At 52.2% G+C, this 27,536-nt stretch overlaps 1 protein-coding gene across 6 annotated transcripts; it reads right to left on the bottom strand.

Annotated features, from left to right (window-relative positions):
* Window positions 1–287: 287 nt before the first annotated feature.
* Window positions 288–27,368, bottom strand: Septin8 (septin 8). Of its 6 annotated transcripts, none has more exons than XM_050157678.1 (10): window positions 27,146–27,368; window positions 14,766–14,886; window positions 13,337–13,532; window positions 12,818–12,998; window positions 11,871–12,032; window positions 11,174–11,270; window positions 10,596–10,764; window positions 10,279–10,411; window positions 9,973–10,163; window positions 288–1,542 (listed from the first exon to the last, which is right to left on the bottom strand). In XM_050157678.1, the coding sequence occupies exons 1-10, from the start codon at window positions 27,173–27,175 to the stop codon at window positions 1,377–1,379; spliced, it is 1,446 nt and encodes a 481-aa protein (XP_050013635.1). In that variant the 5' UTR covers window positions 27,176–27,368; the 3' UTR covers window positions 288–1,376. The 6 variants fall into 6 exon arrangements, with proteins under 6 accessions (XP_050013635.1, XP_050013638.1, XP_050013634.1 ...); XM_050157677.1 differs by having other exon boundaries at window positions 290–1,542; window positions 12,818–13,004; window positions 27,146–27,366; XM_050157682.1 differs by lacking the exon at window positions 27,146–27,368 and adding an exon at window positions 27,011–27,129 and having other exon boundaries at window positions 290–1,542; window positions 12,818–13,004.
* Between the last annotated feature and the right edge of the window lie 168 nt (window positions 27,369–27,536).

The following is a 27,536-nucleotide window of genomic DNA, read 5'->3' as shown; positions in this document are numbered from 1 at the left end:
ATGGCCCAGCCAGGGGAGCACCTCTGAGTCCGATCTAGCAGCCAGTAGAGCCTTGAGAGCTTCTGCAAAGAGAGTTCATGAGATGTGCATTACAGAGTCACCACTTCCTAGTGACTTGCCAGACATACAAGATGTGGTTTGGTTTTTCTTCCAGCAGCATTTTCGGTGGCAGGCCACTAGAACACCAGTCTGCTCGGTTTGTGGATGCCCCAGTCCCCATGGAGAAGAAAACAAAAGCTACTGTCATATGATACAGGGCTTTGGCCTTTTTTATTTTCTTTTTACAGTCAATTCCGCGTGTAAAAGACTTCGTAAAGCATGTGGCTCTGGCTGGACCCCGGGGAGGGGGGAGCTGCGGAGGAAGGGGCTGCCTCTTCCGGACGGACTTCACTAGGACCTCCACGTGGGAACATTGCTGGGCTTCGGGGTTATAATAAGCAGGAAGTTTATGGAGTCTCCCTGAGACTCATCTGTGCCTTTGGAACAGCTGTTTACAACACAGAACAGGCAAGGCACAGGCGTGCAACACGTCCTTGCACATGCACCACGGCGAGGTGACTCACAAAGGCTCACAACATACGGAAGTGAAGAAAAATGTTCTCTTTATATTCCACGCCATTCCACCAGACTCTCACGTCTAAAGGACACAGAATTCACTTGACAAAGACAATTGGACGGCACTATTATGGTCAGTTGCTCTCTTAAATACACACTGCAAAAATATTTAACTTTCCGCTCTATGAATATCGTATATAAATATCTGTCTGCCTTTGCTATACTTTACACACATTCAGTTAGCTGTCTTTATTCACCTACACACAATCCTTATTGAGGCGTTAGACCGTATTGATCTGGCACTTAAAAAAATATCAGACGCCGGGTTCGTGTTGGTTTTAGTTGGGGGAGGGGGATGGAGGCCATCCTTCAGGATGGACTTCTGTTAGTAAGGCAAAATTATGCAAATGAGGAAATGGCATGGTGTTTTGGTCTGTTATGAAGCATGAAGGTTAAATCGCTACGGGCAGTTTCGTTATGGAAAACTGGTGCTGTTGACAAGGTTGGAGGTTTCTCTTCAGGTCACTTCCCTGCTCCCTTTATCTTGAACAATAGGTCCACATTTCTCAGAATCCAAGCATGGCCACCTATACGCTGTAGCCTCAGAGTGACCATGTCACGTACCAGACTATCTGGGGATAGAAAGGGTTGGGCCACACCGGATGCTCCCTGAAGGAAATAGAAACTGTTTGCACTTTTGGTTATTGATATGTGAAAACGAGGGGGTGAGGGTGGGGCTCTGTCCTAACGTGAACAACCATGGTCTCCAGTTCCACGCCCTGATGGTCCTGAGCTGGCCCCCATGTGGCAGAACTGCAGCCTCAGAGGAATCCTTCCCTCCACGTCGCGTCCCTGACCAGGCAGCTGCAGCACTGAATGGCGGGCCACCAGCTGCTGCAGTTCAAGGGTTCCACATTGGCTTTGGTCATCATCACCTTAGAGTTGGAGAGGCTCATGCCCGACTGCTGTGCTCCTATATCTGATCTGCTAAAGAAAGCACATGTAGACATCAGCTTGGCCCTTCTGGCTGACATGTTCTGTGCTCGATGGGGTGCCCATGGCCCTTGTTCCTTTGTGGGCTCCAGAAGACGTGCTGGGCACGCCAGCTACGGCAAGAGGTTGACCGTAGGCCATGCTCTGTATATGATCATGCTCTGTGGTCCCCGATATGGCAAACCTTGAACTCACAGGACAGGGATTTTGGTAGTGAGGAACAAGAACACAGTCTGATGGCCGCGATCGGGAATGGGCAGAGGATCCGGGTGCTTAATATGGAGGATTATAACATCCAGACCTTCCTTCTACATGAGCGTGTGGTGACAGGCACGGAGTGGGGGCCGTGTCAGCAGCTCTCAGGACAGATTAGGATGGAATGGCAGATTAATGGCAGTTAACTGAGGTTGGAGGTGAGGGCTCCTAGGATGGGAGTTAGTGCTATGAAGTGGGATCACCGTGCTCAAAATGAGCCACGTGATCATCCTGGCACCGACTGCTCCGTACCTGAGATGACTGTTTCAAGGTTACCATGCTGACACTGCCAGGGCTGAGCAGTATGGTGGCTGTGAGGTGCTTGTGAAGCCACACCCGAGAAGTCGTGGTTACCCTCCTGCGCCAACTCTGCTTCACCTGTCAGCCGGCTCTCTGCCATCGCTCTGAGGCCTCCAGAACCTGTGGGAACTCACCCTGCTTGCATGCCTGTAAATTCTTTGGTTTTACGTTTCTCATGAGACTGGGAGAAGGTTCTAGAAGAACCACTGGGGAACCTACTTGGTCCTCAGGTTAGATCAGAACCAGAAGAGGTAAGGTGGCCCTGAAGAAGCTGTGACCCTGCCATCCCTTCCTGTCCCCTGGAACCAGGAAACCGGGGAGCCTAAAGGGTGTGGCCAGCCCTCAGGCTTCTCTCATTTTCTGAGACAGAGTCTCACTATGTGACCAGGGCTGGCTCAGAACTCATGGAGATTCACCTGCCTCTGCATCTCCAATGCTGGGATTAAAGGTGTGCGCCACCACACCTTGCTCCCTCACAGACCGATTCTGGTTCTACCTGCCAGGCTTGGCCAGGTCCCTCCAGCTTCTTAGACTTGTCCCAAACACAAAAGTAGCTAGCACTTTAGTCCCAGTCACCCAGCTCCCTCTAAAAGCTTCTCCTCAGGTCCGGATGAGAGAGCAGTGCCATTTCCCCCTCTGGACTCTGAAGCCCCTCGTGCAGAGGACTTCACGCTAAGGATGCTTCTGTGGCACATGCCGAGGGGATGCACAGTCCTGTGCTGCTGGCTGGGTGACTGAGCCCAGCCTGCCCTGACTACCTTGTGGCCAGGAGGACACCTGCACAGATGGCAGGGAAGAAGCCAGCTGCCTGTCTGAAGCCAGTCGTAAAGCTGTGGAGCCCAGCTGGCCAAGATGCCGGCTGTATCTGTGTCAGTCCCCAAACTGGGGACTTGAATGACTGGGCCATAAATTTAGAGGTGGTCCATGAAACTCTGTCACTGTGAGCAGCTCTTTTCTAAGTGTGCTAAGCCATGGGGTGGGGGTGGGGTGGGTACAGTGTGTTGCCAGAAGCTCACTGTGTGGTCAGGGACCAGACAGGCCACACTGTGAGGTAGGGTGCCATTTTGCCTTTCCTCTGGTTTTGCTTATTGGAGCTTCCCCACGCACACACTTATTTATTCTGTGGACATCAGAGGACAATTTGCGGGAGTTAATTCTTTCCTTCCACTTCATGGGTCTTAGGGAACCAAACTCAAGTTAACCAAACTCAAGTTGGCAGGCTTACCTGGTGAGTCATTTCACCAGCACACCCCTCCATTGCAGCCCGGGCTGACCTCAAAGCTAAAATCCTCCTGCTTCAACCTCTGGAGTTCTGGGTTGCAGGCACATGGCACCACATCTGGCTGTCTGAGGTGTCTGTAAAAGCACACTTCGAATGGTTTCAGTGCTGCTGGAGACCTTTCTATTAACGGACTCTTGTGCACCTCTTGCTAGTCATATATACCTGGAACCCTGTCCTCTGGGCCCTGTCAATAACTGTCCTCCAGGTAGGTCCTGGGAAGACTAGGAGAAAACAGGGATAAGGGTATTTGCTGACAGTGACCAGAAAGCTGACATCCAGCTACATGCGGCAGGCTAGCAAGGTAATATACTGACTGGCCTCTTGCTGCTCCATCCAGAGGCCAACATGTGCAAGAAGACACTGTGTGGATGGGACAGGAGTTCATCTCAAGTGTTCACACCAGTGTGGGTATCCTGTGACACTGGGTGTCTGCTGCATAGCACCTAGGCCTATCAACCAGGTGGCTCTAGCTGTAAAATGTCCCCCCCCCGCCCCCCAGTTGATCCTATTCCTAAGCTCACGGAGAAAGCGTGGCCTGTTGCCGGCATATCTACAGATGAAGTAGCTCTTCTTGGGCACCAAATGCTGCCATTGCTAAGACTCCATCAGGGGTCTGTTCTGCTTGCCTTTTCGTTGTTTACCAGGAACTCACCTCGTCTCAACACACACATGGGAATCCCCGTGGTTGTCTAATCTGAACACAATCCACCTTCCTCTGTCCCCACCTAGGAGGGCCAGGGGCTAGCGAAGGCCTGAGGCCAGAGGAGGTGGAGATGGGAGAAAGACCAGAGGCAACTTGTTCTCTCCAACCACCAGTCCAGCCTTCATCCAAACATTTCCGTCTCCCAAAGCTTCCCACCTCCACAAAACCATCAGACTTCAAACAATGACCCCATTTCCACCCTTGCCCAGTGGTCCTGATGGACTGTCCAGCTTTAGCTCAGGAATTAAGGATACAGATAACCAATATTCAAATCGCAGCTCGTCCACTTGTTTGCTGTGCTGCCTTGGGAAATTATGGAACCTCTGGGACTTGCCCTACTAACTGGGGGCAGTACTAGTATCTGACCATAGGACGGTGAGGATTAGAGACGTCAGAGCATGTCATTACAAGAGATGAGCACACATAGGATGAGCTGTCTCAAGCCAAGCTTTTGGAACAAAGATGTAACCTCCTTGAGGGCAGGGTCTACCTTCCCTCAGTCTCGGACCTGCAGCTTTTCACAGTGTCTGCATCATGATTCGCTAGGAAACAGAGTTCTGTCGGGAGCTCTGCCCCCACAGAGGTCACAGCGGAAGCAGGCTGTACTGGGGATATTAATATGCTCAAGAAACTTGAATCAGAAAAGCTACTGCCCAAAAATGACACTGTAAAAAACTCAAAATAAATGCAAAATTTAATGAAAACAAATGAGTACAAAGTGGATGGGAAGGAACAGAAACAAGTCAATGGGTGGAGGAGTAAATGGATTAACAACTGAAGTGGTTTTAGAGATGCATGGTAACGTCATAGACAGGCAAGCTGGCTTTCCTGGGCTGCTTACCCAGTAGGAGCCCCAGACAAGGGGAGTCCACACACACACAAACACACAGGAACATATACAGGGCCAGTTTGTACAACCACAAGGTTCAGGACTCCCAGCATGAGGGAGAACACACACCCTGGTTGGCCTGGGATACAGCTGCTCGGTGGCTGTTGACTTGGGAGAGAAATCAGTCCCCAACCATGCTAGGCAAGCTGTCCAGTTTTTTTTTTTTTTTTTAATTTAACATGGGGTCTTGCTCAGTGGCCCAAGTTGGCCTTGAACTTGTGATTCTCCTAGCTCTGCCTCCTGAGTGCCTAGGATTTGGCATGATTATTAACAGGATCTTTTCTCTCTCAGAAGTCCAGGTCTGAACCGTATCTTAAACGGTGACTCTACCACAACACGAAATGGCTCAAGGGAAACGTAACAGCAAATGTCAACGTGATCCTATGACAGTCCCATGAAGCCAACAAACGACAGGGAAGAAAGAGGAGGGAGTCCCAGCTGTACACGCGGGTCACAGCCTTGAGGGGCAAGCTTCACGTTTTTCTTGCACACCAAGGATTAATTTAACCTCAGCTAAAGATAACAAAATCCCATGTAGCAGGGGAAACACTTGCCATGACTGACGGGATCCATGGGGAGCAACTCAGACCCTAGAAAATGCAAGTCAAGTCTCCCCAGGGATGCCAGCAAGCTTTGGGCCAAAAGGTAGGCACTGACCATAACAGCCTTCCAGTATGCCTGAGTTGTGGCTGCTGCGCTGCAGGTGCCGGTGGTAGGATTTGTTGGCTCCAGAGTCCCCAGCATGGACTCTGAGCCAGCAGTGGACCCGCTGGGTCATCCTAGTCTCGAAATAGACTGGCTAGGAGAGGCTGCTCTGAAGGTCAGGCTGAACCTAAGTGAATACACCTTCAGATATACAATTTCCCTAAGAGGAGCCACTAGCCTACAGTTCACCTCTGCCTCAGACACAAAGTTCAGCATCAGCTCTGCCATGACCAGAGGTGGACTAGCTGTGACGCTCACAAGGCTTCCAAGGCCTGAGCTGAATGTTAGCTTCTTTTGCTTAAAACGGCCTCTCTAAAGAGTTTGAGAGTCCAGACTTTTGGCCAAGAATGCACCCTGATCACGGAGGATCTTTTCCTTAGAGCATCACTAAATGCATTTCTCCTGCTGTGTGGAGCCTCTCACAGCACAGCGGCCTTTGGGGAGGTATTGTCACAGTGCACCCACAACAACCTTCCCCTCCAGCTCACTCTGAACGAGCCATCATCTCAGGACAGGAAGAAGCCAGACTGGTCCTGGACGAATAGAGGCAGGCCTGGCAGGAAGGGGGAAATGGTGGAGGGAGATGGGGGCATAAAAATCTGAACGCAGCATGAATCGGTGTGGACCCCTCAGGCTCTCAGTGAGAAGCCCCTGGGTGATCAGCTCCTCGGAATGCAGCCGATCTTTCTGGGGAGCCTGATGTCCAGCTGGTGCTGCACCAACAACCCTGAGGCTGGCAAACCATCAGGAACAGAGCAGAATGGGTTTTCTCAGTACTTTCCTTGCTTTTATTTTTGAGACAGGGTCTCATGTAGCCCAAGCTGGCCTCTACCTCACTGTAACTGAGCCCTGTCTCTAGCTTCCCACCACCTCCCAAGCACTGGCATCACAGGCCTGCACCATCCCACCTGGCAGCCACTTTCTTAAAAGTGTTCACCTGGAAGCCAGAGCTGGAGGGGACGTTCTTAGCCCCCAGGCTTTTGTTTTTCTCCCCCGCCAAATTGTCCTAATACTTCAGACACTGTTATTTTCTTGCACCATGACTCGGCCAGGAAAGAAGTAACAATGACCTTGACATGACAGCCCTCTCCCCGATGCTGAGCTGAGCACGCTGGTCGGGAGCAGGTGGCTTATTTGGAGTCAGACACTTAACACACATGCACTTGGTCCCTGCACAGGTAGCACCTCGAGGGCAGAGACAAGGGTTTGGGCTGCTGTTCCATTTACATTCACAGTAAAAACGCTGGGCGTGGTCTTGTTCGGGGTCCACTGCAGTCCAGAAAGAAGTTCCAAACACTGCCAGAATAGGAACTTTATTTCCCACCTCTCCCTATGTTATAGGGCTGCTTTCTATGTAAGAAGGTTTAGAGATCTTTTTAGTTTAAAAAAAAAAAGTCAGGGAATCTGTGTTACTTATAAAAATAATGGGAAAGGTAGATATTATTTGTCTTTATACTGGTGCCAAAATAAAAATTTAGAAGTGTTTCAAAATTATTAAAATTAAGCTCTAGGTTAGAAAAATTAAAATGAAGGGGAAACAGGCGAATTCTGCAGCGAGTGTGTATATACCGGACCACAGGCCACGCCTAGGGCACCACGTGAGTCACCACTGGGAGCCATCACTAGAGTGGCACACAGCTGCTCCGTCAGGGAATAGTGACACTGTAAATGGAAGACCAGCCACCGGCTCTGGAAAAAATAAACCTTGTCAGTTTGGGATTCCAGCATTCATGGCTCGGACACGTTTGCATAGAGAGGGGTGGCTGGCCAGGCCCAGGCAGCCGGGGGCCAGCCGGGGGGGCCAAGGCAAGGCTGTAAACACTGGAGTCTGTACCGGCTCCCAGTCCATCCTCACACCATGTTATGAGAGAAGGGCCACAAGGTGTAACTCAAGCAACTTAACACATGATAGTCTAAAGTCCGCTCTTGACATGTAAGTCTGTGCGTGCTTTAACTGAAAAATAAAACAAAACAAACAAAACAAAAACAGACACATTAAAAGATACGCAGACCAAATCAAACAGAAGCAAAAGACAGCAAGGTGGACACTGGGAAAGGGCAGTCAGTTTGGCATTTGTGACGAGCAAAGCAGGGAACTCGCTTCAGTTTGTGGCGTCCCGGGCTGAGGGTCAAAATCTGATTGGGAAGTAATTTCGCAAAAATTGATTAAAATTTAAAGACTGAGTACAAACCAAGTAAAGCCATGAAATGGCCATGAAAACACCCACTCCCCAAATGCAAGCCTGGCCCACCCTATCCCACGGGGCCAGTGACCCCTGAACCCCAACTCTAGCTTCACAGGTACAGAGTCCCCTCTCCCAGGGTCAAACTGACTGAAGCTCTCTAGTGTAACCATCCAAGAGAAAGCGCTGGCCTTTCAGACCCAGATCTGGGAAACAATATTCCAGGAGACCAGACAGCTGGGGCAGGCAGGCTTCTACTGAGAGCTGTTTCTTCACAATGGGGTTCTACCCTAAGCTGCTCTATCCTCTCCCCCCCCTCTCTCTCCCTTCCTCTTTCTTTCTTTCTTTCTTTCTTTCTTTCTTTCTTTCTTTCTTTCTTTCTTTCTTTCTTCTTTTTTGGGACAGGATCTTTGCTATGTAGCCCAGGCTAGTTAGCAAGTCATTACATAGCCCAGGTTGACCTCAAAGTTAAGAGCAACCCTCCTGCATTTGCCTCCCCAAAGCTGGGAACAGAAGCATATGCTACCACACCTGGCTGGCGCTGGGGCTTCTCCTAGTTTCTTATTTGGGGACACTGTCTACTTTCACAAGATTGCCTGGGCCAAGCTGGCAGGGAGCAGGGCAAAGTCACTTTGAATATACAGACTTTGTCCCATGTCTCCCTCACAGAAGGGTCATTTCTGAGCTGCCAGCTTAAAGCCCACACTGGTTACACCTCAACCTCCACACTCACCAAACCAAGGGCTGAGCATAGGACCAGGGCTGAAAGCAAGTGTAAAATTCTCCAGACTGAGGGCAAATGGGCCTAGGATCCTCTGGGAATAGGTAGCTGGGATGGGCTGTCAGGCATCAGGATGGGGAAGACCATAAAAGGGGAACCCCTGCCCCAAAGCAGAGAACAAACCTTGGGAACCACAGTGTGCATCTAGTCCTAAGTGTTGTGTCTGCCCCAGGGAGAAGCACTTTAAGTTTGAGGCAGGAAAGTGTGTGTGTGTAGTGTGTGTGTGTGTGTGTGGGGGGGGGGTGCCACCTAGGGGTGAGGCAGGACATAGTTGAGTTCATGCACCCAGATGCTGAGGTGGATGGGACCACCTGAGTTTCTGAATGAAATAGAGCAGGAGACTGGGAGTCACCACAGACAGGGTACCAGACTCCAGATTAGAACACGGGAAAGGACTGCGGAGGACACCAACATGGCTGGGATGTAGATCAGTGGTAAAGAACTTATCTAGCGTGTGCAAGGCCCTGGGCTTAGTCCTTACAGTCACAAAAATAATAATAATAATAAATAGTTTTGTTTTTGTTTTTTGAAAAAGAAGGCAAAGAAAAGGAGGCAGCAGGGGCGAGGGGTGGGGCAAGCAAAGAGAACCGCTAAGGAAACATGACTGGGAATCCTGTGTCCTTAAGCTGACACACCTGGGAAGAGCCTCCTTGTCTCCTGTCACTCTCTACTCTACAGACCCTACTCTCTGCGCACGGTCCTGGAGCCCTGCAGGGAGCCACCACGCTTCCAGTCCTGCAAGCCTTCCAAAGCAGCTGCACAGAGATGACAGGGACTGCGGCAATGGTGACTGACCTGTCCTGATGAGTCCCTGCTGCCATGCGTCACCATCTACCCGCTAACGTGAGTTCCACAACCCCAGCCTCAGAGGCCCAGGGGACATGTGCCACAGCTGCTCAAGCAGAAGCACAGGGTCTTTTAGAAGCCAGAAGGAAACGAGGACAGTCCCACATTCATCCCTCTCCTGGCCAGACAGATTTATCCCAGTATCCTGTGGCTATACCTGCTTGGCTGTCCCCTGCTACTGGCTGCCCATGTGACCCAGCTCCTTCACTACAAAAGCAGGGAAGAGGATTCAGATGCTGAGGATGCTGGGGGAGGATGAAGGAGGAGAGAGAGAGATCTAGACGGTGAGACAGCGAGAAGACTAGTGCAAGATCAAAGTGCGAGATCAAGATGGAGGTACACAGTGGAGAACAAGATGGAGGTGCACGGTGGAGAGCAAGTGAGGTGGTAAGGGCAGACCGCGGTGAGCGGGAGGCTGAGCAGTGACCCCGGGGGCAAAGAGCGGGTGTAAGGAGATAGCCCAGGGGAGATGCCACTTACTTCTTCTTGTCCTTGTCTTTCCTCAAGGGCTGCTGTGAAGTAGCATGCAAGGCCTGAGACTGCAGGGCCTCCATGGCTGCCTTCCTGCAGTTGAAGGCCTTGGTCTCCTCCTCCAGCTCCCTGCGCTTCTCCTCCACCTTGCGCTTCTCCTCCTGGTGGATTCGCTTCAGGTGCTCAAACTTCTCATGGAGCTGGGGAGGAGGGGGAAGAAGGGAGGCAACTGGGTATGGGCAGACTAGGTCCCCTACCTCCCCATCAGCCAGCCTGCCCTGGCACTTCCTCTCCGCAGCGAGGCCTGACACACACCTCCCGTTCTTTCTCCTTCAACTCAAGCTCTGTCTCCTTCACTTTGTTGACGAACATCTGCCTCATCTCTTCCTCCTTCCTCTGAAGCTCACTCAGGAACTCCTTCCTCTTGGCCTCATATGTCTCTTGGAGGCTGTGGAGACCCAAAGGAGAGGCCAAAGGTAGAAGTGGGGCTGTCAAGAGCAATAGAGCCAGGGAGATGCTGGGGACAAGAGGATTCGGGGCTCCCACCAGCCTCTGCCTTCGGGCTTACAAGGCCTGAGAGAGCAAGTGCTGGTGTGACAAGAGGGCTGAGGCAGCACAGCACAGGCTATCACCTGAAGGGCTGGCTGTCACCATCGCTGTCCTGGAAGCCCATCTCCTCCAACTTGCAGCGTCGGTAGAGCTCGTAGTGCCGACTGTGGGTCTGCTCCCGCAGGTCCTCCATGTTCACCCGAATCAACATCTCCCGCAGCTTCACGAAGTCGCAGTGGTTCTCGTTCTCCACTGAAAGCAGGGGTGTGAGAGGCGTGAGACAGGCGGGGGACGGTGGGGCAGGACTTGGGTGCCTTGGTGGCTCCGAAGCAGCATGAGGCAGGTGTGCAGATCGGCAGGGGGGGAGCAAGACAATGGTCAGGGGGCTTTGGTGGTTCCCCAGAGCAAGACAAACATGCAGATGGTTGGGGGTACAGCCAGACAGTGGTTGGATGCCTTCACGGTCCCACAGCATGAAACAGTCATGGAAACAGGCAGAGGAACAACAGGAGAGTGGCCACGTGCCTCAAAGAGCTCCACAGAGTGAGGCAGCCATGAAGATGGGCAGAGGGTAGCAGGACAGTGGTTAGGGCCTCGGCTGGCAGGACACGAGGAGACTGAGCTGAGGCCCCAGCTGGGGAGAGGCTCACCCCACACTCACCCTGCACCACTCCCCAAGGGTACTGTCGAGCTCGAACCAGCTTGTTGCCCACCTTCACCTCCTCTGTGCTGCCCACCACAGCAAAAGGCAGGTGTGCCTAAAAGGGGGCCCAGGTATATATGTGAGCGCTGTGCTGAACAAGGGGGCAGACTTTCTCACACCCCTGCACCCTAGGGAGGGGCCACCGCCTTTGACAAGGCTCTTTTACAAGGGTTAGAGGCTCAGTTCCTGTCTCTCTCAGAGAAATGCTCTAGACTCCGACTGGGTTTTCCTGTCTGTGGTGTGTTCGTCTCAGGCCAGCACAGCTCTCTGACAGGACCTGTGACCCTTGGTCATATATGTACTTGCTCCTTCAGATATCACATTCCCACCCCGAGTTTACCTGTGACATGCAGATCAGGGGACCCTTAGTGCAAACCTAAAATCCAAATCCTCTAGTCTGGTGCCCACAGAATTCAGGCCTGGGAGGCATACACGCCTACCCACCCTGTGCAGGATAACATTCTGGGAAGCTGAGTCCCTCTCTGACTGGTGTCCCCAAGCCCTCTGAGGATAACATTCTGGGAAGCTGAGTCCCTCTCAGACTGGTGTCCCCAAGCCCTCTGAGGATAACATTCTGGGAAGCTGAGTCCCGTCTCAGACTGGCGTCCCCAAGCCCTCTGACTCGGGAGCCCTGAGGCCCTTGCCCAGCACTCACATTCATGACCGCGTTGATCTCTGCAACAGCCTCATCGTCTGTGGGGAACTGGTAGATCTGGACTCCATTGCTGACCAGCTCACCCATGATCTTGATTTTGAACTTGTGGAGCTCGCTCTTGGAGATGGTGTCGGCCTTGGCAATGATGGGAATTATGTTCACCTGTGAAGGTCGGGGGGCAGCAGGTTAGTTGCCTATCTTGAGTAATGATCACTGACCATGGACAAGCACCAAGAGCAGAAAATCAGGAAGACAGGGGCTCCAATGATCAGTTGCGGCCACTGTGATATCAGGAACCCTAACAAGTAGCTTGGACCCAGGATGCTCTAAAGGTCCAAATTGGCCTTGGGTCAGACAGAAACAGTAGTGGTGGCCAAGCCAACCACTAAGCAGGCAAGATGACCCAGGAATAGCAGCTATGGAAAAAACCTGGAACTCTCCCAGGCCAAGGTTACCCTATTTTTCATGGTGACAATTAACTCCTGAGATGGAAAGGCAGTCACAAGGGCTGAGAGAACTAAGAGGGCCCGGGTCCTCCAGGACCCCCAGACCTTGCTGACACCCCATGAAACTGCTCTCTACCCTCATTCATAATTCCATCTGAGTCATTCTCCTCTCCTAGTGGCTCAGAAGAGAGCCAGGGGGAGCCATGTCAGACAGGAAAGAAATGAGGAGAGGAACTAGAGATGAGAGGCTGGATGGAAGAGGGACACTGGGCAGAGGCTCTGCAGGAGGGGTTCGTCATTGTACAAGGAAAATAAATAGACAAAAAGCAGAGCTCCAAGTGAGAAGGAAGTTGCTGAGAACGAAGCTCTGAAAAGCTCAGTGAGGACCACTGAAGTAGCCAGAGAGGACCAAGCTGACCACAGGGTGACCAACAGCAGTCACCACACTGCCTTCCTTCCAGAGGTAGATGGCAGAGGTCAGGTGACAAGGAGGGTACGTACCTTGCTATCTAGTTTCTTCATGGTCACCAGATCCAGGGATTTCAAAGAGTGCCCAGTGGGCGTGATAAAGTAGAGGCAAACATGGATCCTCGTGTCATGGTAGTCAAAGAGGGAACGGCGGATCTTCAGCTCCTCCTGGAGATAGTTTTCAAACTGTGCGTCGATGTAGTCAACTATGGGCCTGTAACTACAGACAGCTTCATCACCTGGGAGGCAGACGCTGGTTGCAGCAAGGGCAGCCTAGAGCCCAGCCAGGCTATCCCCACTCCCCTCCCTGGAAGCAGCTCTGCCCTATCTAGTATAGGAGGCTGACTGACCCCTTCTTATACCCTCCTAGAGGAAGAACTGGTTTGTCAATGGCCCAAGACCTCAGCCCTTCCCCCGCAGCCTTCCTAGGTCACCTTAGCACTACATGTATGGGGCAGTTTGAAGCAGGAAGTGATTGGGAAGTTTTAGGATGAGGGTCAATCAGTTTGGGGTGGCCAAGGCTAGGGTGGAGCCGCCCTTCCCGCCTCTTGCCTGTCATCCTTATTGATCTGGTCCCCAAAGCCCACAGCATCCACGATGGTCAGTTTGAGATGAACGTTGCTCTCTTGGAGATCGTAGGTCTGAGGCCGCAGGCGTACACATTCCTCATGGTGACTGGCTTCCTCGGTCTCAAAAGTTGTGTTGAAGAGTGTATTCATTAGCGTGGACTTGCCGATCCCAGTCTCCCCTGGTGAGTGAGGACAGCGGGAAGAGAGGAGAATATCAAAGTCTAGAACCAGGGCCATCTCTAGCCGGCAGCTAGATGAGGGGGGCTCAAAGACCCTCAACTCCAGAATGAGAGAAGGGAAGCAAGCCCAAAAAGGTCTGTGAAATGGCTCGGTGAGTAAAGGCACTTGCAGCCAAGCCTAGCAACCCAAGTGTAATCCCTGGGACCCACATGGTAGGAGGGGAGAAGTGACTCCAAGTTGTCCCCTGACTTCCACTGCCATGTGCTCCCTCAAATAAAATGAATACATTCTTAAAAGGGGTGGGGGGAGAAAGGGAAAGGAAAAGAAAAAAAAAGAAGAAAGAAAACAATATTCAGAAGAAAGTCATAAAGGAAGCCTTTGATGTAAGACATGGCTAGGCAAGGCATGTGACTTTTCCCCAGGGAGTGGGGAAAAGGCAGTACCAGGCTATGGAGATACCACTGTGCTTTGAGACTAGGCTTCAAGGGGACCTAGTCACAAAACATACAGCCTGTTCTGAACATCACCCTTCTTAGGCCAAGGTGGTCATGACTCCACAGGAACAGGACCTGAAACCACCAGGAGCTGTCCCTGTAGCCTCTTCCTACGGGATACCTGCAGAGGGCCCTGCATAGTCTTTGTGCCTCTGGGAGTCCTGGGCCTTGAACACCTGGAGCCTCCCCAGTCAGGTTGTGTTTGTTCCAAAGTGCACATGAGATTCACCCTGTGATCTGGTGACCAAGCAGGGTCTCGTTCAACACTGTATCTTTGTCCCACAGTAGGGAGAGAAGTGTTTGAAGATTTATTTTTATTTATATGTGCATGTGCGTGTATGTGCAGGTACCAATGGGAGCCAGAAAGAGGGTGTCAGGTCCTTGGAGCTATAAGCAGTTGTGAGCCACCTGACATCAGTGCTGGGAACAGATGTCTTGTCCTCTGGAAGAGCAGCCACGCTCTTAACCATTGGGCCATCTCTCCAGCCCTGCCAGTGTTTGTTTTTAATAAATGAATGAACTAGTGACTGAATTTCTTGATAAACACCCAGTGTAGGCAGCACTTTCATGGACCCACTTCTGTTTCCTCTTTGTGGCGACTGAGTCAGGTCCTGGATCTAGTCCTGCTCTTGATCCTGGCAGAGGCAAGACCAAAGCCTGAACCCAAGGTCTCCCCAGCTTGATAGGTGGCCAGCACAGTGAGCACCATCTTCTGCCCCTGGCCAGGCCACTACTTACCCACACAGAGAATGTTGAAGCTGAAGCCCTGGCTGACTGACTTGCTGACCAACTGGTCAGGGAGGCTGTCAAACCCCACATGACCGCCCAGGGACAGGCTCCGGGGCTCAGGCTCTGCATTCTGCCAAGAGAAGGACAGCAAGACAGTGAGCCACCTTGGAAAGGAGGTGTCTATGTCAGACTGGCCCTGACCCTGGTGCCTGAGTTCTCAGCACCACCCAGGACACACCCTGAAGTCACCAGGGTTCCAACTCCATGCCCCACTCCCATAGTGGGCCCCTGCGTTCCCTCACTTTTGAGACAGGCTGGCCTTTATGAGGATGTATCACCACACCCAATTCCCTGGATCTATTCACTAAATAGGGTCTCATGGCGTCTAAGAAAATCTAGAATTTGCTACATGACCAAGAATGATATTCAGCTTCCAAACTCTGCTTCCACCACCGCCTGTGTGCTGATATTATAGGCATGCACTCTGTGCTGGTGGTTTATGTGATGCAGGGGACCTCAGGGCTTTATGCATGTTAGGCAGGAACTGCCAGCTGAGCTAGAACCCTAGCCCTCCCCTGAATCTTCAAAGAGCCCAAGAGATACAGGTTAGAAAGTATATATTCACACACAGTCAGTTCTGAGAAAGGCGGAAATACTACCACCCCCCACTGGCCCTTTCCAGCCCCTACTTGAAACATCAGAGGGCCCCCCTTGTCAGGATGGGCTGGTGGTCCCCCACATCCACTTTCCACTACTCAGTGGTAGTATCTGGACACCTCAGACTCTGGGGTCTCCAACCCTACCCGAGTCATGACTGTTCAGAAAGGGGATTCTGGGAGAGAATGTGGAAGCCTGACCTCTGCAGAAATGTGGGCATCAGGACCCAGGTGATCAGGGACCACTGGAGTTGGGCTGTAGCACTCTCAAGAGAAACAATAAGGCCCAAAAGAGGGTCAAGGCTGGACCCAACTTCGTGCGGGACACTTTCTGTGGCTTCCCTGGGAGTGTGAGTAAGATGGCACCCTGAGGGCAGGTTTCCAGGCCCACAGAGCTCCATGTTGGGCAGAACCATGCCCCTTTCTTCCTCAGTGCCTATGCCCTAACCACCACCAGGGACAGGAAGGCACACAGGAGTCTCTCCTGTCCGCAGCTCCACAGTGGAGCTCTGAGAAGTGTCATGGTCACCCTTGTAAATGTGGACACGGCACAGTGGGCAAAGGAGTCGGGGGAGGGGGTGCCCTGTGGCTTCGGCTACACAAGAGCCTCCTCAGCACCTAGAGGTCAGCTCTCTGCAGCCACACCCTGCTGCCTTGGCCGGTACCTCTCTAGCCAACCTGGCACAAAAACCCAACCTGCCTTAGGATACTAACACCTGTCCCAATCACGCCTAGGTATGTCTATAAGCAGCCCAGACCCAATGTGACTCTTCTACCCATTGCAAACAAGCCAGGTTCACCCTAAACCTGTTTTCTCCAAAGACTCTTGGTGGAGCCTATTTTTCACAATGACCCTTCCTCCTCCTTACCACCATCCCCAGGGCCATGTCCCAATTTACCCACCCACAAGGCCCTTTAGGGCTGCAAATGTCCCCTGGTGCCCATATCAGAAACAATAACATAGAGTCTCTCCCCCAACTCCTACCCCTTTGCCTGGCACTCAGGCCTCCCCCAGGCTCAATTCCAGTCCCACTGGTTACTTCTAAATTCCCTTGTGTGTGTGGGGGGGGGGAGAGGATGCTGTTGTTTTGTTTTGAAACAGGCCCAAGCTGGCTTTGAACATGTGGTGCCATACCTAGCTTTATGCCATGCTGGAGATCAAACCCAGGGTTCTGTGCATGCTAGGTGAGCAAACTACCAACTGAGCCACGCCTACACTCCCCCTTCTTTCACGCTGTTCAATCAATTATTTATTTAGTGGGGTGGGGTGGGGCTCACACGTGCTACGCCTCCTGTAGGGGTAAAAGGACAGCCTGTCAGTGCTTTCCTTCCACCACATGGATTCCAGCTCCAGGCCCTGAATTTAGGTGGTCAGCCCGGACAGCACCTTTACCACTGAGCATCTCTTGGCCCTCAGTCGCCCTTTTAAGCTGAGAAGGTTCCCCGGGGTCCTGGACTCCCCGGGTTCTCTGCCTCTTTGCTGGCCTCTGACCTTACCTGGCCCCTACCCAGCACGTCAGGCCCTCCCAGACAGTGGTCCTGTTTCCTGGCACCAACCCCTAATGTTTTATGCATCATGGCTCTCCACCTCCTCTCCTCTCTTCAGGAAGCTCTCCATAGGCTGGGGAAGCCGTGCTCCCTACGCTTCCCACCCTGCCTGCCATGACTCCACTGTTCATTCTTAAGTCCACAAACACCATCTTCAAACTTTGCTGCCACATCGGAGGTGCCCCCTGCCCACCTTACACAGGACTCCATAGCTCAGTCTTCCCTCCTACTGGTGGCAGCCTGAGGAGCAAATGCAGGACGGAACAATCTGGAGCTTATTTTTAGGTGAAACTGAAAATCTCCAAATTGAAGGCATGCTGTGCTTCGCTGAGAAGGCTGCGTATTTATCCACGCTCTCTCTCCAAGGGTGACGCAATCCAACATCCTGTAGCCTGCCGCCAAAACTGACCAAATCAGCTGTGTCTACAATCCAAACCACACCACACGCACACTACACACACCACACACACACACACACACACACACACAAAACCCACACACATCACAGCAGAACACTTAAAAAGAAGAAGAAGGAAAAAACAGGCTAGCCTATGCCTCACTCCCCCTAACTTTCTGACAGTTCTGGGCTCCAGGGACTAAAGGCAGCACTGAGGACTGCACAGACCCACCCACCCAGGCTTAGCAGCCCTACCTCTTCTTCCCTCACACAATGTGGCTCCCTCTGTGGAAGTGTGTGCAGGATGGGGAGGTCATCACCCCCAAGTTATTGCCCAGGCTGCACAGTGTCTACCCAGGAACATCAGGGACCAGAGTGGACACCCATCTCTGGTACACCTATACACACGGAATAATGGGTACCGCCTTGACAGAGACAGTGTCCTTCCCTGTCCTCAAGAGACTGATGTGACCTTCTGGCTTTCCTGAGGGATGACTCTTGCTAATGCCAGCCTTCCTGATCACGCATTTGGCATCAATAACTCGTGACCCAAAGTGTCCTACTTACTGCAAAGACCTCCCTTCAAATGTCCGCTAGCCTGAACAGTCACAGCACAGGAAGAATTAGTAACACCCGAGGTGTCTCCTACACGACGCAGTGATCAGAATCAGACTATCAGATCTCCCGCTGGCAACAGCCCTGCCATCTGGTAATAGTCAATCAGCATGATGCCAAAGCAATTGGCCCAGGGGGGGCCTTTGTGACTACCCTGTGATCATCTGCAGAGCTAGCCTAAGACTAAAGGGCAGCAGGGCCAAGAAAATGGCAGAGTAGCTGGGGAGCTCCTGTCTGCCCTCCCTATGGTCCCTTCTCTATGTGTCCCTAGCTGGGTGGGGCCTTAGCCTCCACAGAACAAGCATGAACAGGACAGGAGAGAGTGGGGGAACTCCAAGGGGAGTCATGGAAGGCCAGGCATCTGAGTTTATAGCCTCAGAGAGGAACAATGCTCACAAGACAATACCAGCCATTTGCTAAGAACTACCTTGTAGCCCGGCGGTGGGGCGCATGCATTTAATTCCAGCACTCAGGAGAGGTGGATCTCTGTGAATTCAAGGCCAGCCTGGTCGACAGAGCCAGTTTCAGGGCAGGCTTCAAAGCTACAGACAAACTCTGTCTTAAAAAGTCAAAAGAAACCTACTTGTAGAAAGCCAGGCAGTGGTGGCGCACACCTTTAATCCCAACACTTGGGAGGCAGAGGCAGGTGGATCTCTGTGAGTTCTCACTAGCCTGGTCTACAAAGTGAGCTCCAGGATGGCCAGGGCTATACAGAGAAACCATGTTTCGAAAAACAAAAACAAAACTAAACTAAAGAGAGAGAGAGAGAGAGAGAGAGAGAGAGAGAGAGAGAGAGAGAGAGAACGAGAACTATCTTGTAGGACTGGAGAGAGATGACTCAGAGGCTAAAAGCACTGGCTACTCTTCCAGAAGTCCTTCCTGTGTTCAATTCCCAGCAACCACATGGTGGCTCAAAATCATCTATAATGAGATCTGGTACCGCCCTCTGGCATGCAAGCATATATAATAAATAAATCTCAATAAATAAATATATCTTTTAAAAAACTTGGCTTGTGTGAACTAAATCAAAAGAGCTACAGTCTCTCACTTAGCGTTTCCCACCTGTGTGGTACTAACCAAGGCCCAGTCCCCGCAGGGGTGGCGAGCAGAACAAGCCCTTAGGTCTGTCGGTCTGTGGCCTTGGAAGACTCCCTACCTTGTAGTCAGTCTGCTGTACAGCCAGGTACTGGGACAGCCAGCAGGGAGAAGGTGAGGCCACCACATCCTTGACCCCAGGTTTTTTCTAAGCTTAAGTGCCACAGAGGTCAGGGAAGCTCCGTAAATGGACAAAGAATCAATATATAGCAATGCTAACCACCAGTTACAGCCAACATTTATGAGTTCTAAAATACACAGTTTCCATCTTACTTACTCCACACGGCAGCCCAGCCCGTGAGGACCACTGGAGCCCCTTGAGACAGAGTTATTTACAAGAGGCCAAGTTGCTCAGGGTCTGAATGGAGACAATGTAACCGGGAAACACACACTTGTGGCCACATTACTCTGCTGCCCTCTGATAGCAGCTGACATGGTCAATTTAGAATCCTTGAAGGAAGAGGTAGAAATGGCAGAACCCATGCTCAGACATGGCCCGGGGTGGCCAGAGGTCTGTGATTCCAATCAACTGTGGGAAGGCAGGTCTGTTGTTCAGAAATCTGATTCCCCTGCCCGCCCCCAAGAGATCCAAGCAGGGCATAGTAACACATAATCCCAACCTTAGGGAGACTAAGGCAGGAGGATCAGGAATTCAAAGCCAGTCGGAACTACACATAGAGACCTTGTCTCAAAGCAAAAATAAAACACATAAGCAACTCTGGCATGTTCAGGAGGAAATGCTGATGAGGCTATGGGAGCTGGGATCATGACTTCAAAGCCAGCTTGGACTACCTAGGGCTGGGGTGTAGCTCAGCGCTAAAGCACTTGCTAACCTATCTGCGAGGCCCTGATTTCTGTCCTCAGTACCTCCCAAACAAAACAAGTCTAAGTCAGGTATGGTGGAACACACCTGTATTCTCCACACTGGGCTGCAAAGACAGACAGGAGAATCAGGAAGTTAAGGTCATCTCAGGTATTTCGCAAGCCTGAGGACAGCCGAGGCTACAGGACGATTCCGTCAAAGGAAAGAATGTGAAAAGGAAAAAAGGAAATAAAAACAAAAGAAAAAAGGAAGAAAATACTGGGCCAAACATGGTGTTTTGTCATTTCAGAGAACGGATCTAGACCAAAGCCATTACTGCACAAGCTAGAAATGATGTTTCCACTCCATTCCGGGGGCATGGAGGCCGTGAGAGACTTCCATGAGGACGAGCCTTTAGAATGGCAGGCCCTAAACAGGCACAGATCTTGCTGACTCTGGCCCTTCTCATATCCAGCAACCTAGGGTGCTCACTAGGGGCTCTAAATGTTTATCTTCAAAGACGCCCTGCCAGAGGGAGAGTTGGCAGTTTGTAGATCTGCACACAATAAGAAACTCTATGAGCCAAGAACCCCCCTTAGCCGCTAACAAGCTCCTGGATCCCGAGCCAAGCCCCAGATTTCTAGTCATCCTTTCTTCAGCACATCAGAGAAAACAACCGCACTAAGACGTGCAATCCTGCATGTCTGGTCATCCAGAACAAAGCAGAGGACCTTGTTTATTATACAGCCCAGTGGGTAACTGGGACACCCTCTCCTGGTCCAGAACTGCTCTGTCTGAACCCTCAGGATGATCAGCCCTAATTGACAGACACAAAGAACTGCTCGTTTTACTAAGAGTTGAGCGGCATCTAGGGAGAAATCAGGTCTTGGAGCTTGTCCCCACACAGAAGCAGACTGTACTCGAGGCTGGAAATCATCAGCTCAAATACCCACACTAACAAGGCTTCCAAAGCTGTGGAAGAATATAAAAAACTCAAACCCCCTGGGCGGGGCTAGAGAGATGGCTCAGCACGGGTTGCTCTTCCAAAGGACCCGGGTTCAATTCCTAGCACCCACATGGCGGCTCACAACTGTCTATAACACTGGTTCCAGAGGATCTGGCACCCTCATATAGACATACATGTAGGTAAAACACCAATGCACATTAAATAAATAAATCCCCAAACCAAGTAGGTTGTTGGGAGGGAATCAGAGTAGATACCCAATCTAAGAAATGTAGTTCCTGAATCCTGGATCAAGAATCCTGAATCCTGGATCAAACCTAGCCAGGTGGTGATGGTGGCACACACCTTTAAGCCCAGCACTTGAGAGGCAGAGGCAAGTGGATCTCTGAGTTCGAGACCACCCCGGTCTACAAAAAGAGTTCCAGAACAGCCAGAGCTATTGCAAAAAGAAACCCTGTCTCAAAGAAACAAAAAATAAAACAAACAAACAAACACGGCTCCCTAATGCCAGCTCTTCCACAGACTGCTCTGGCCTTCTTGGCTATCTTAGGACTTGAAATTCCAAATGCTTCGCCCTCTCATTCCTCTCAAGGCATCCTCAGGTATACCCTGCCAATTAGACAGGAAGCCCACTCCTCGGGAGAACACTATCACAGACTGGGGAGCAATGGACCCAGGACACTGTACCACTGAGCCTTCTCCATCCATGTTCCTGGCACAAAGTAGCTTCAGCTAATCCCAAGCAGCCTAGGCCTTAAAAATAGCCAGAGCAGAGGCCTCTGGCCAGAACTGTGGTGTTAAGCACAACTGTCCTTGAGCCCAAGAGGAATCCTAGGAATTTTCCCAGGAAAGGCTTAGGCTCTGGTCCCAGGATTCCAAGCAAGCTTCTAAACCCAGGTCAGAGGTTAAGAGAAATAACTGAAAGGTTTTATGTGGGAGGACAAAGATGGAGGAGGTGTCATCCCGGACCTACGGAGAACAGAAGCAAGACACACCTGTTCTAAACTCTCTTCTACAGCAGCAACAGAACACCTGGAAGGAAAGCTCAGCCCCAGATCAATCTTCACAGTGCCACGGTGGTGGCCCCAGTGTTAACAATGGGGAGAAGGCTGTTGGGCCACCAGTCACCCTCACTAGACCAGTCATCCCCCATCCTTCTATACGGAGACCAGGAACTTGGTAGCATAACTACCCTCTGCCCCTCCCTGTTCTCCTAGGCCCGGCACTTGGTCGTTTGCTTCTCTAAGATACTTTCTCCCTCTTCCTATAGTCAGGCTACAGCTCATCAAGGAAGGATGGTTCGATCCATAGTTCCATCAAAATTAGGTTTCCGGGAAACCAAAAAGCACAGTTCCTGGGCCATGCCTGTCCCCGCCACCCACAGGCCTGCGAGACAGAGACATTCTTAGGCTTTGATGTGCTGCAGGGAGGAAGAGGAAATGTTCCATCCTGCCACTGCACATATGGGGCGCTCTGCTGCAGAAGGCACAGCCGCTCCAGGGTGAGGCACAGCCGCTCCAGTTCTCCGCCTGGCTAGGCTCTAGGGGCAGCCACCACTGTCTGCCAATGGGGAAAAGCCACAAGTGGTCCAGCCTCATTCAAAGGAGAAGGCTGCATTTCCTCATACATGAAACACCAGCCTTGGAATGAGGAATGTGGGTTCCAAACTGTCCCTGCCTTATTTACCACCACAGGACGGATAATGGTGCTGACGAGGACCAGAGGGCGCGCTCCAGCACTGACAAGGCCAGAGGCGGCTTTGTAGGCACAGTTATGATGCATTTGTTGCCCATTTACCCCAGCAGGAGGCAGAGGGTCAGCTTTGTCCCTGGGGAGAGAATCTTGGGTTCAGCCCCCACTGAAGCCCAGGTCCTGGGTAGCCCACACCCAGAAGGCCCACAGAAAGCAGCCAGACAGCATGAGAAGAGACGGACTCTGACTTCTCCTGGTTCTGTCCCTCTAACTTGGCTTGGCCAGAAAGCCTACTAAGTACCTAGAAGCCACCGGTCCTAAGAACACCCAATTCGCCTCCAGGCAAACAGGGCAATTGTAGCTTTTACCAAGAAGCTTCCTGCCCTGTCCTCTCCTGCCTCTTCCCAGCTAGGCTTCCCCATAGCAGCCCTCAGGATGTGCACGACTCCTGCAGAAGCTAATAAGGAACATCCCAGCTCCCTAACAAGGCATTCTGAGTCTGGGGAGACATCCCTTTCCCCAAGCAGATGTGTCTCTCTTCTGCCTAACCAATTCCACATCTTGTCCACAAAGCTAGTTCATTGTAGAACACAGCTGGGAATCCCAAGACCCTACAGGCAGTACAGAAGCAGGAAGTGGAAGAGGCCCTGAGAGATACCTGGAGGCCAGCTGGTCCTTGCTTCTTTGCTCTGTCATCCTGCAGCTGGGGCATGGCCCCAAGGAAGCTGGGTGTCAGCCACAAAGACATCTGGGATAGTCACTCTCCCAAACACACACCACTACCTAGTCCATCCTGGGCTCAACAGTCCATCAAGGGGCCATCAGGTGGGAGTTAGCATATGGGCATTGGGCCCATCTTTGACTGACCGGCAACCAAAATCTGCTTCCTCACCCAATCTCAGCCTGCTGACATAAAAAAGACAGGAGATCCAAACACCCATCATCACCAGGCAGTGGTGGCCCACACCTTTAATCCCAGCAGTCACACAGGCAGATCTCCATGAGTTCAAAGTCAGCCTGATCTACAGAGTTAGTTCTAGGACAGCTAGGGCTGCTACACAGAGAAACCCTGTCTCAAAAATCAGAAACAAAACAAAACCAAAAAAATAAAAACATTCTTTCCTCCCCCCTCCCCCCACCATCCAAAGCTCTTGGACAGACCCTGAGTTCTCCACTCCACCTATCCTCCCTCCTCCTTGGCACTGTGGTCAGCCTGTTCTTGCCATCGTCTCTCTTCCTGCTCCAAGCAGTCTGTAGTCAAATACTTCCTTTGGTCATCAACACCTTCTCACCAGACTCATAGCTCTGATCCATCCTATAAGGTAAGGTAAGGTAAGGCTGGTTCCCTAGTATGGCAGGTAGGGAAGGAAGAGTAGGGTAACCCCACCTCCTAGAGAAAGCTGCAGAATTGTGACTTTGCCTATGGCATTCACATGTGACCCCTCAATGCTAGCCACTGGGAGCTACACATATCTTCTGCTCAGCTATCGTTTCTATCCAGAAAGGTTTGGAGGGCTGCTGGTCATTTTCACAGGATACAGAAATCCCGGAGACAGGGGCCTTGAGCTACACTTGGGTGAGAAGGGCTGCCTCCCACACCCCTAGCTTTAAGACAAAATAGGCACTCCTTGGACGGCATGCTTGTTGGGGAAGTGTCAAGATTACAGGGGTGACAACGGATGTACCAGATGGTGCCGAGGATAAAGCGGAGATGGGGGGTAAGTGACTGGCTGGGAAGAATGCCAAACATGAAGCAGCCTCACGTTTCTTCCCTCTCCCCCGCATCTTCTCTTTGCCCGGGCCCTACTGGGTCCCTCACCTAGGAGTCTGACAGGACTCCATTGCAGACAGGAGAGTCCCAGGAGCCGGCCAGAGCAGGAGGGGAGTGAGCCTCAGAGTCCGAGACCAAGAAGCATGAGAGGGACCTGAAGAGTGCAGCAGGGGTCTGACCGCCCAAGTAGAGCAAGAGATGACTGAACCTACTCAGGGCAGACCCCACCAGCCTACACAACAGCCTAAGCCCCTGAGCTGACCAATCAGAGGTCAAAGATGCGGGGCCAGCAAGATGGCTGTGGGTAAGCGTATCTGCTGTCACACCTGACGGCCTGAATTCCATTCCCAGGCCCCACATGGAGAGAGACTCTGAAGGTTGTCCTCCAACCTCCACATTCACACTTACATACATGCATACATACATACACAGACACACAGAACAAGTAAAATATAATAAAGATAGGCCTACGATGTGTACAGCATGCTGGGAAAAGTGGGTCAAGATACCAACACACCTCCATCTCAAAGTACATCGTTGCGTGTTTTTTTTTTTTCAGGCAGCACTGAGGTTTGAACCCAGGGTTTCCTACACAAGTTAAGTAAGCTCTCCACCCCTGAGCTACAGCACAAACCCTTCTATGTGATCTTGTAAGTTCCAAACTAAGACAGTTTTCAGGTCCTCAAAGGGCTGCTCTGAGCACCTTTGCACAAGCCAAAGGGGGCAGTGGATACCTGTCACAGCAGCCTCAAACCTGGGCCACAGCAACACCAAACCTTGCAGCTGGCGAAATTATCCAAGCACATCTCCAATAAGCTGGAGACCACAGTTAACCTTCAAAAAGGTCTTTAAGGAATCAGAATGGTTGTGCACAAGATAAGGGAGGAAATTACCTTCCCAAGATGACAAGGTAGGGAAGAAAGAGACCAGACTTCTAAATTCCGGCCAAACTCCACCCAGTATCTCCACCCAAATTCAAACCCGTCCAAGTCCTCCCAGGAGGCTGAGGGCCCAGAGTGCAGAGGGCGGGGGAGGCATCCATCCCTCTGGCGTAACCACCACACTACGCGCAAGGTCCCAGAATTCCAGCATTACAGCTGCACCGAGTCTGTCCCTCCCTGGGCTCTGGCTCACCCTGGGGATGGGAAGACTTCCCACAGAAATGATCCAAAAGCAAACAGAGGCAAGGTCCTCCCAAGCCACAGCTGCACAGTGCCGACACTCAGCTGACCCTCTGCACATCGTCTCAGCCACCAGGCAAACGCATTCCCCACGGCATCTCACACGCGGTATTTACTGAGTCCTTATCATGAAGCGCCTCACCTGCATTCCTTCACAGACGCCACACAGCTCTGAGGGAGACAAAAGTTTCTCTTGCTGTACAGACGGGGAACACTGAGGGTTAAAGAGCTTGCCAGAGGTCCCATGACCAACAAGTAGCATTTCAAGGGATCCTCTCAGGCCACTGATTCCAGTTGTTGTACCCTTACTCTCTTCTGTGCAAGACCAACTGTTAGACAAGCCTCTGACCTCAAAACAAACCCAGACATAACCTTCCGGTCAGCCAGGCACAGAAAATACAGCACGCAGACACACACACATCTTTTGGTCTCCATCGACTGGGCAGGTTTATAAGGACTCGGCTGTTTTCCTGAAGTACATAAATTCCATTTTACAGCCACAGGACTGAAGTGGATCTTGGGTTTGGCTCAGCCTGTGCAGATTCCCCGTGGAGACAAACTTACTTAACAGACACACAGCCCCCCCCCTCCAGGGGGCACAGAACACACCAGGCTACACATTATGAAACCAAGATCTCTTGTTTTATTATGCATATTCCCCCAAACCAACAAATGTATTTTCAGATTAAAGAAGAAATTTGCATATATAAATTCGGATGACAGTATTTATAGCATAATTACATAAGTCCTGGCTCCCTTATTTAGCCCCAGAACCAATTCGTTATCGGTCACACATTCAGAATTCTCCCTCCCTCCAACAGCCCTGGGCCCTCCTCCACCTCCTCCCTCCCTCCCTTCCCCTCCTCCTCTTCCAGCCGACCAGGGCCTCACATGCTGGCAAAGGGACACAGCTTCCTTCACTGTCACAGCCTAGCCTCCAGACACACCCAAATCCAGCCTTAGACACCGAGAGGGCGCAGACAACCCCCGAAAGGCCTCCCTCCGCGAGCTATGGCCTGGCTCAAATCCACAGACACCCCTGTTAGGACCACCAAGGGACGTCAGCACGGACGAAGACATTCCCTGACTGGGGCCCAAGCAAACACTCAATGGTTTGGATCTGGAATCACTTCAGCTCCTGAGAATGGCTGCCGCAGACCAGAGCCTGCCACTGAGGCCCTGGACCTGTCTGGAGTTGCACCCAGGATCCTGGCTCCTGGGGGGCAGTGAAGGAGACGAGCAGCAGGCCTGGACTCTTCAGGACCAAAGTCTGCAACTCCCCTGAGCTCTTTCCGGAGTGTGTGTGTGTGTGTGTGTGTTGCGGGGCGGGGGATCCCTGGATCTCTGGGGCTCCATCCTCACTCTTTGCACCCAGCTAACAGCACCTGCGCGGCTAAGTCCCCAAAGGTGCAGGAACGCCCTGGGGAAGGAGAGTCAGGGGCGTCCGGGATCCTCCCCTTTGGACACGAGTTTGTCTTCACACCTGCCCAGAGCCGCCCAAGTCTTGGCTTCTTCCCGCGAAAAGGAGCTTACGTCGCGCGAAGCCCGACACGCAGAGACCCCCCTCCCGGGGTTGGCTCCGGGGTCCCTGGGTTCGAGGTCCCGCCGCGCGGTGCTGACAGCCTGCCTCGCGCCCCCTCCCGCGCCCCCGCGCGCCGCGGGCCTCACCGAGATGCGTTCCAGATCGGTGGCCGCCATGGCGAGCAGCGCACCGGGCGGGCGGGCGGACGGGCGGGCTGCGGGGAGCGCCGGGGCCGCGCCGGCTGCGGGACGCGCTCCGCCCGGGTGGCTGCGGCTGAATGGATCCAATATGGCCACTTCCTGGAAACTCCCCTTGGCGGCGGCGGCGGGAGAAGCCGCGGAGCGGGCCCCGCCCCCGCCCGCGGGACCGGCCTCCCTACCCCGCTCAACCCCAGCGCAGCACGCTCCCCGTGGCTGGAACCGACCGGGGGTCTCCGCGGCCGGGCGGGAGGTACTAGCTAGCTGCGGGTGCTGCTGGGACTTGTAGTCCTCGAGGTGGGGGGCCCGGACTGCCACGTCTGGGGGGACCCGGGGCGCC

The sequence above is a fragment of the Alexandromys fortis genome, unplaced genomic scaffold (genome assembly GCF_014885135.2).
Source record: "Alexandromys fortis isolate MF-2015 unplaced genomic scaffold, M_Fortis_MF-2015_v1.1 scaffold_103, whole genome shotgun sequence".
Classification (NCBI taxonomy): Eukaryota; Metazoa; Chordata; class Mammalia; order Rodentia; family Cricetidae; genus Alexandromys; species Alexandromys fortis.
This window is presented reverse-complemented; position numbering and strand designations above follow the sequence as displayed.

Bases quoted from the DNA above. Each gene is read 5' to 3' on its own strand.
- Septin8 (XM_050157677.1), bottom strand. From the start codon at position 27,175: ATGGCGGCCACCGATCTGGAACGCATCTCG. The intron at 14,887-27,145 runs GTGAGGCCCGCG...TTCTCTTGGCAG, and splicing joins CCGATCTGGAACGCATCTCG to AATGCAGAGCCTGAGCCCCG. The intron at 10,765-11,173 runs GTGAGTGTGGGG...CCCTGCTTTCAG, and splicing joins CCCTTGGGGAGTGGTGCAGG to TGGAGAACGAGAACCACTGC.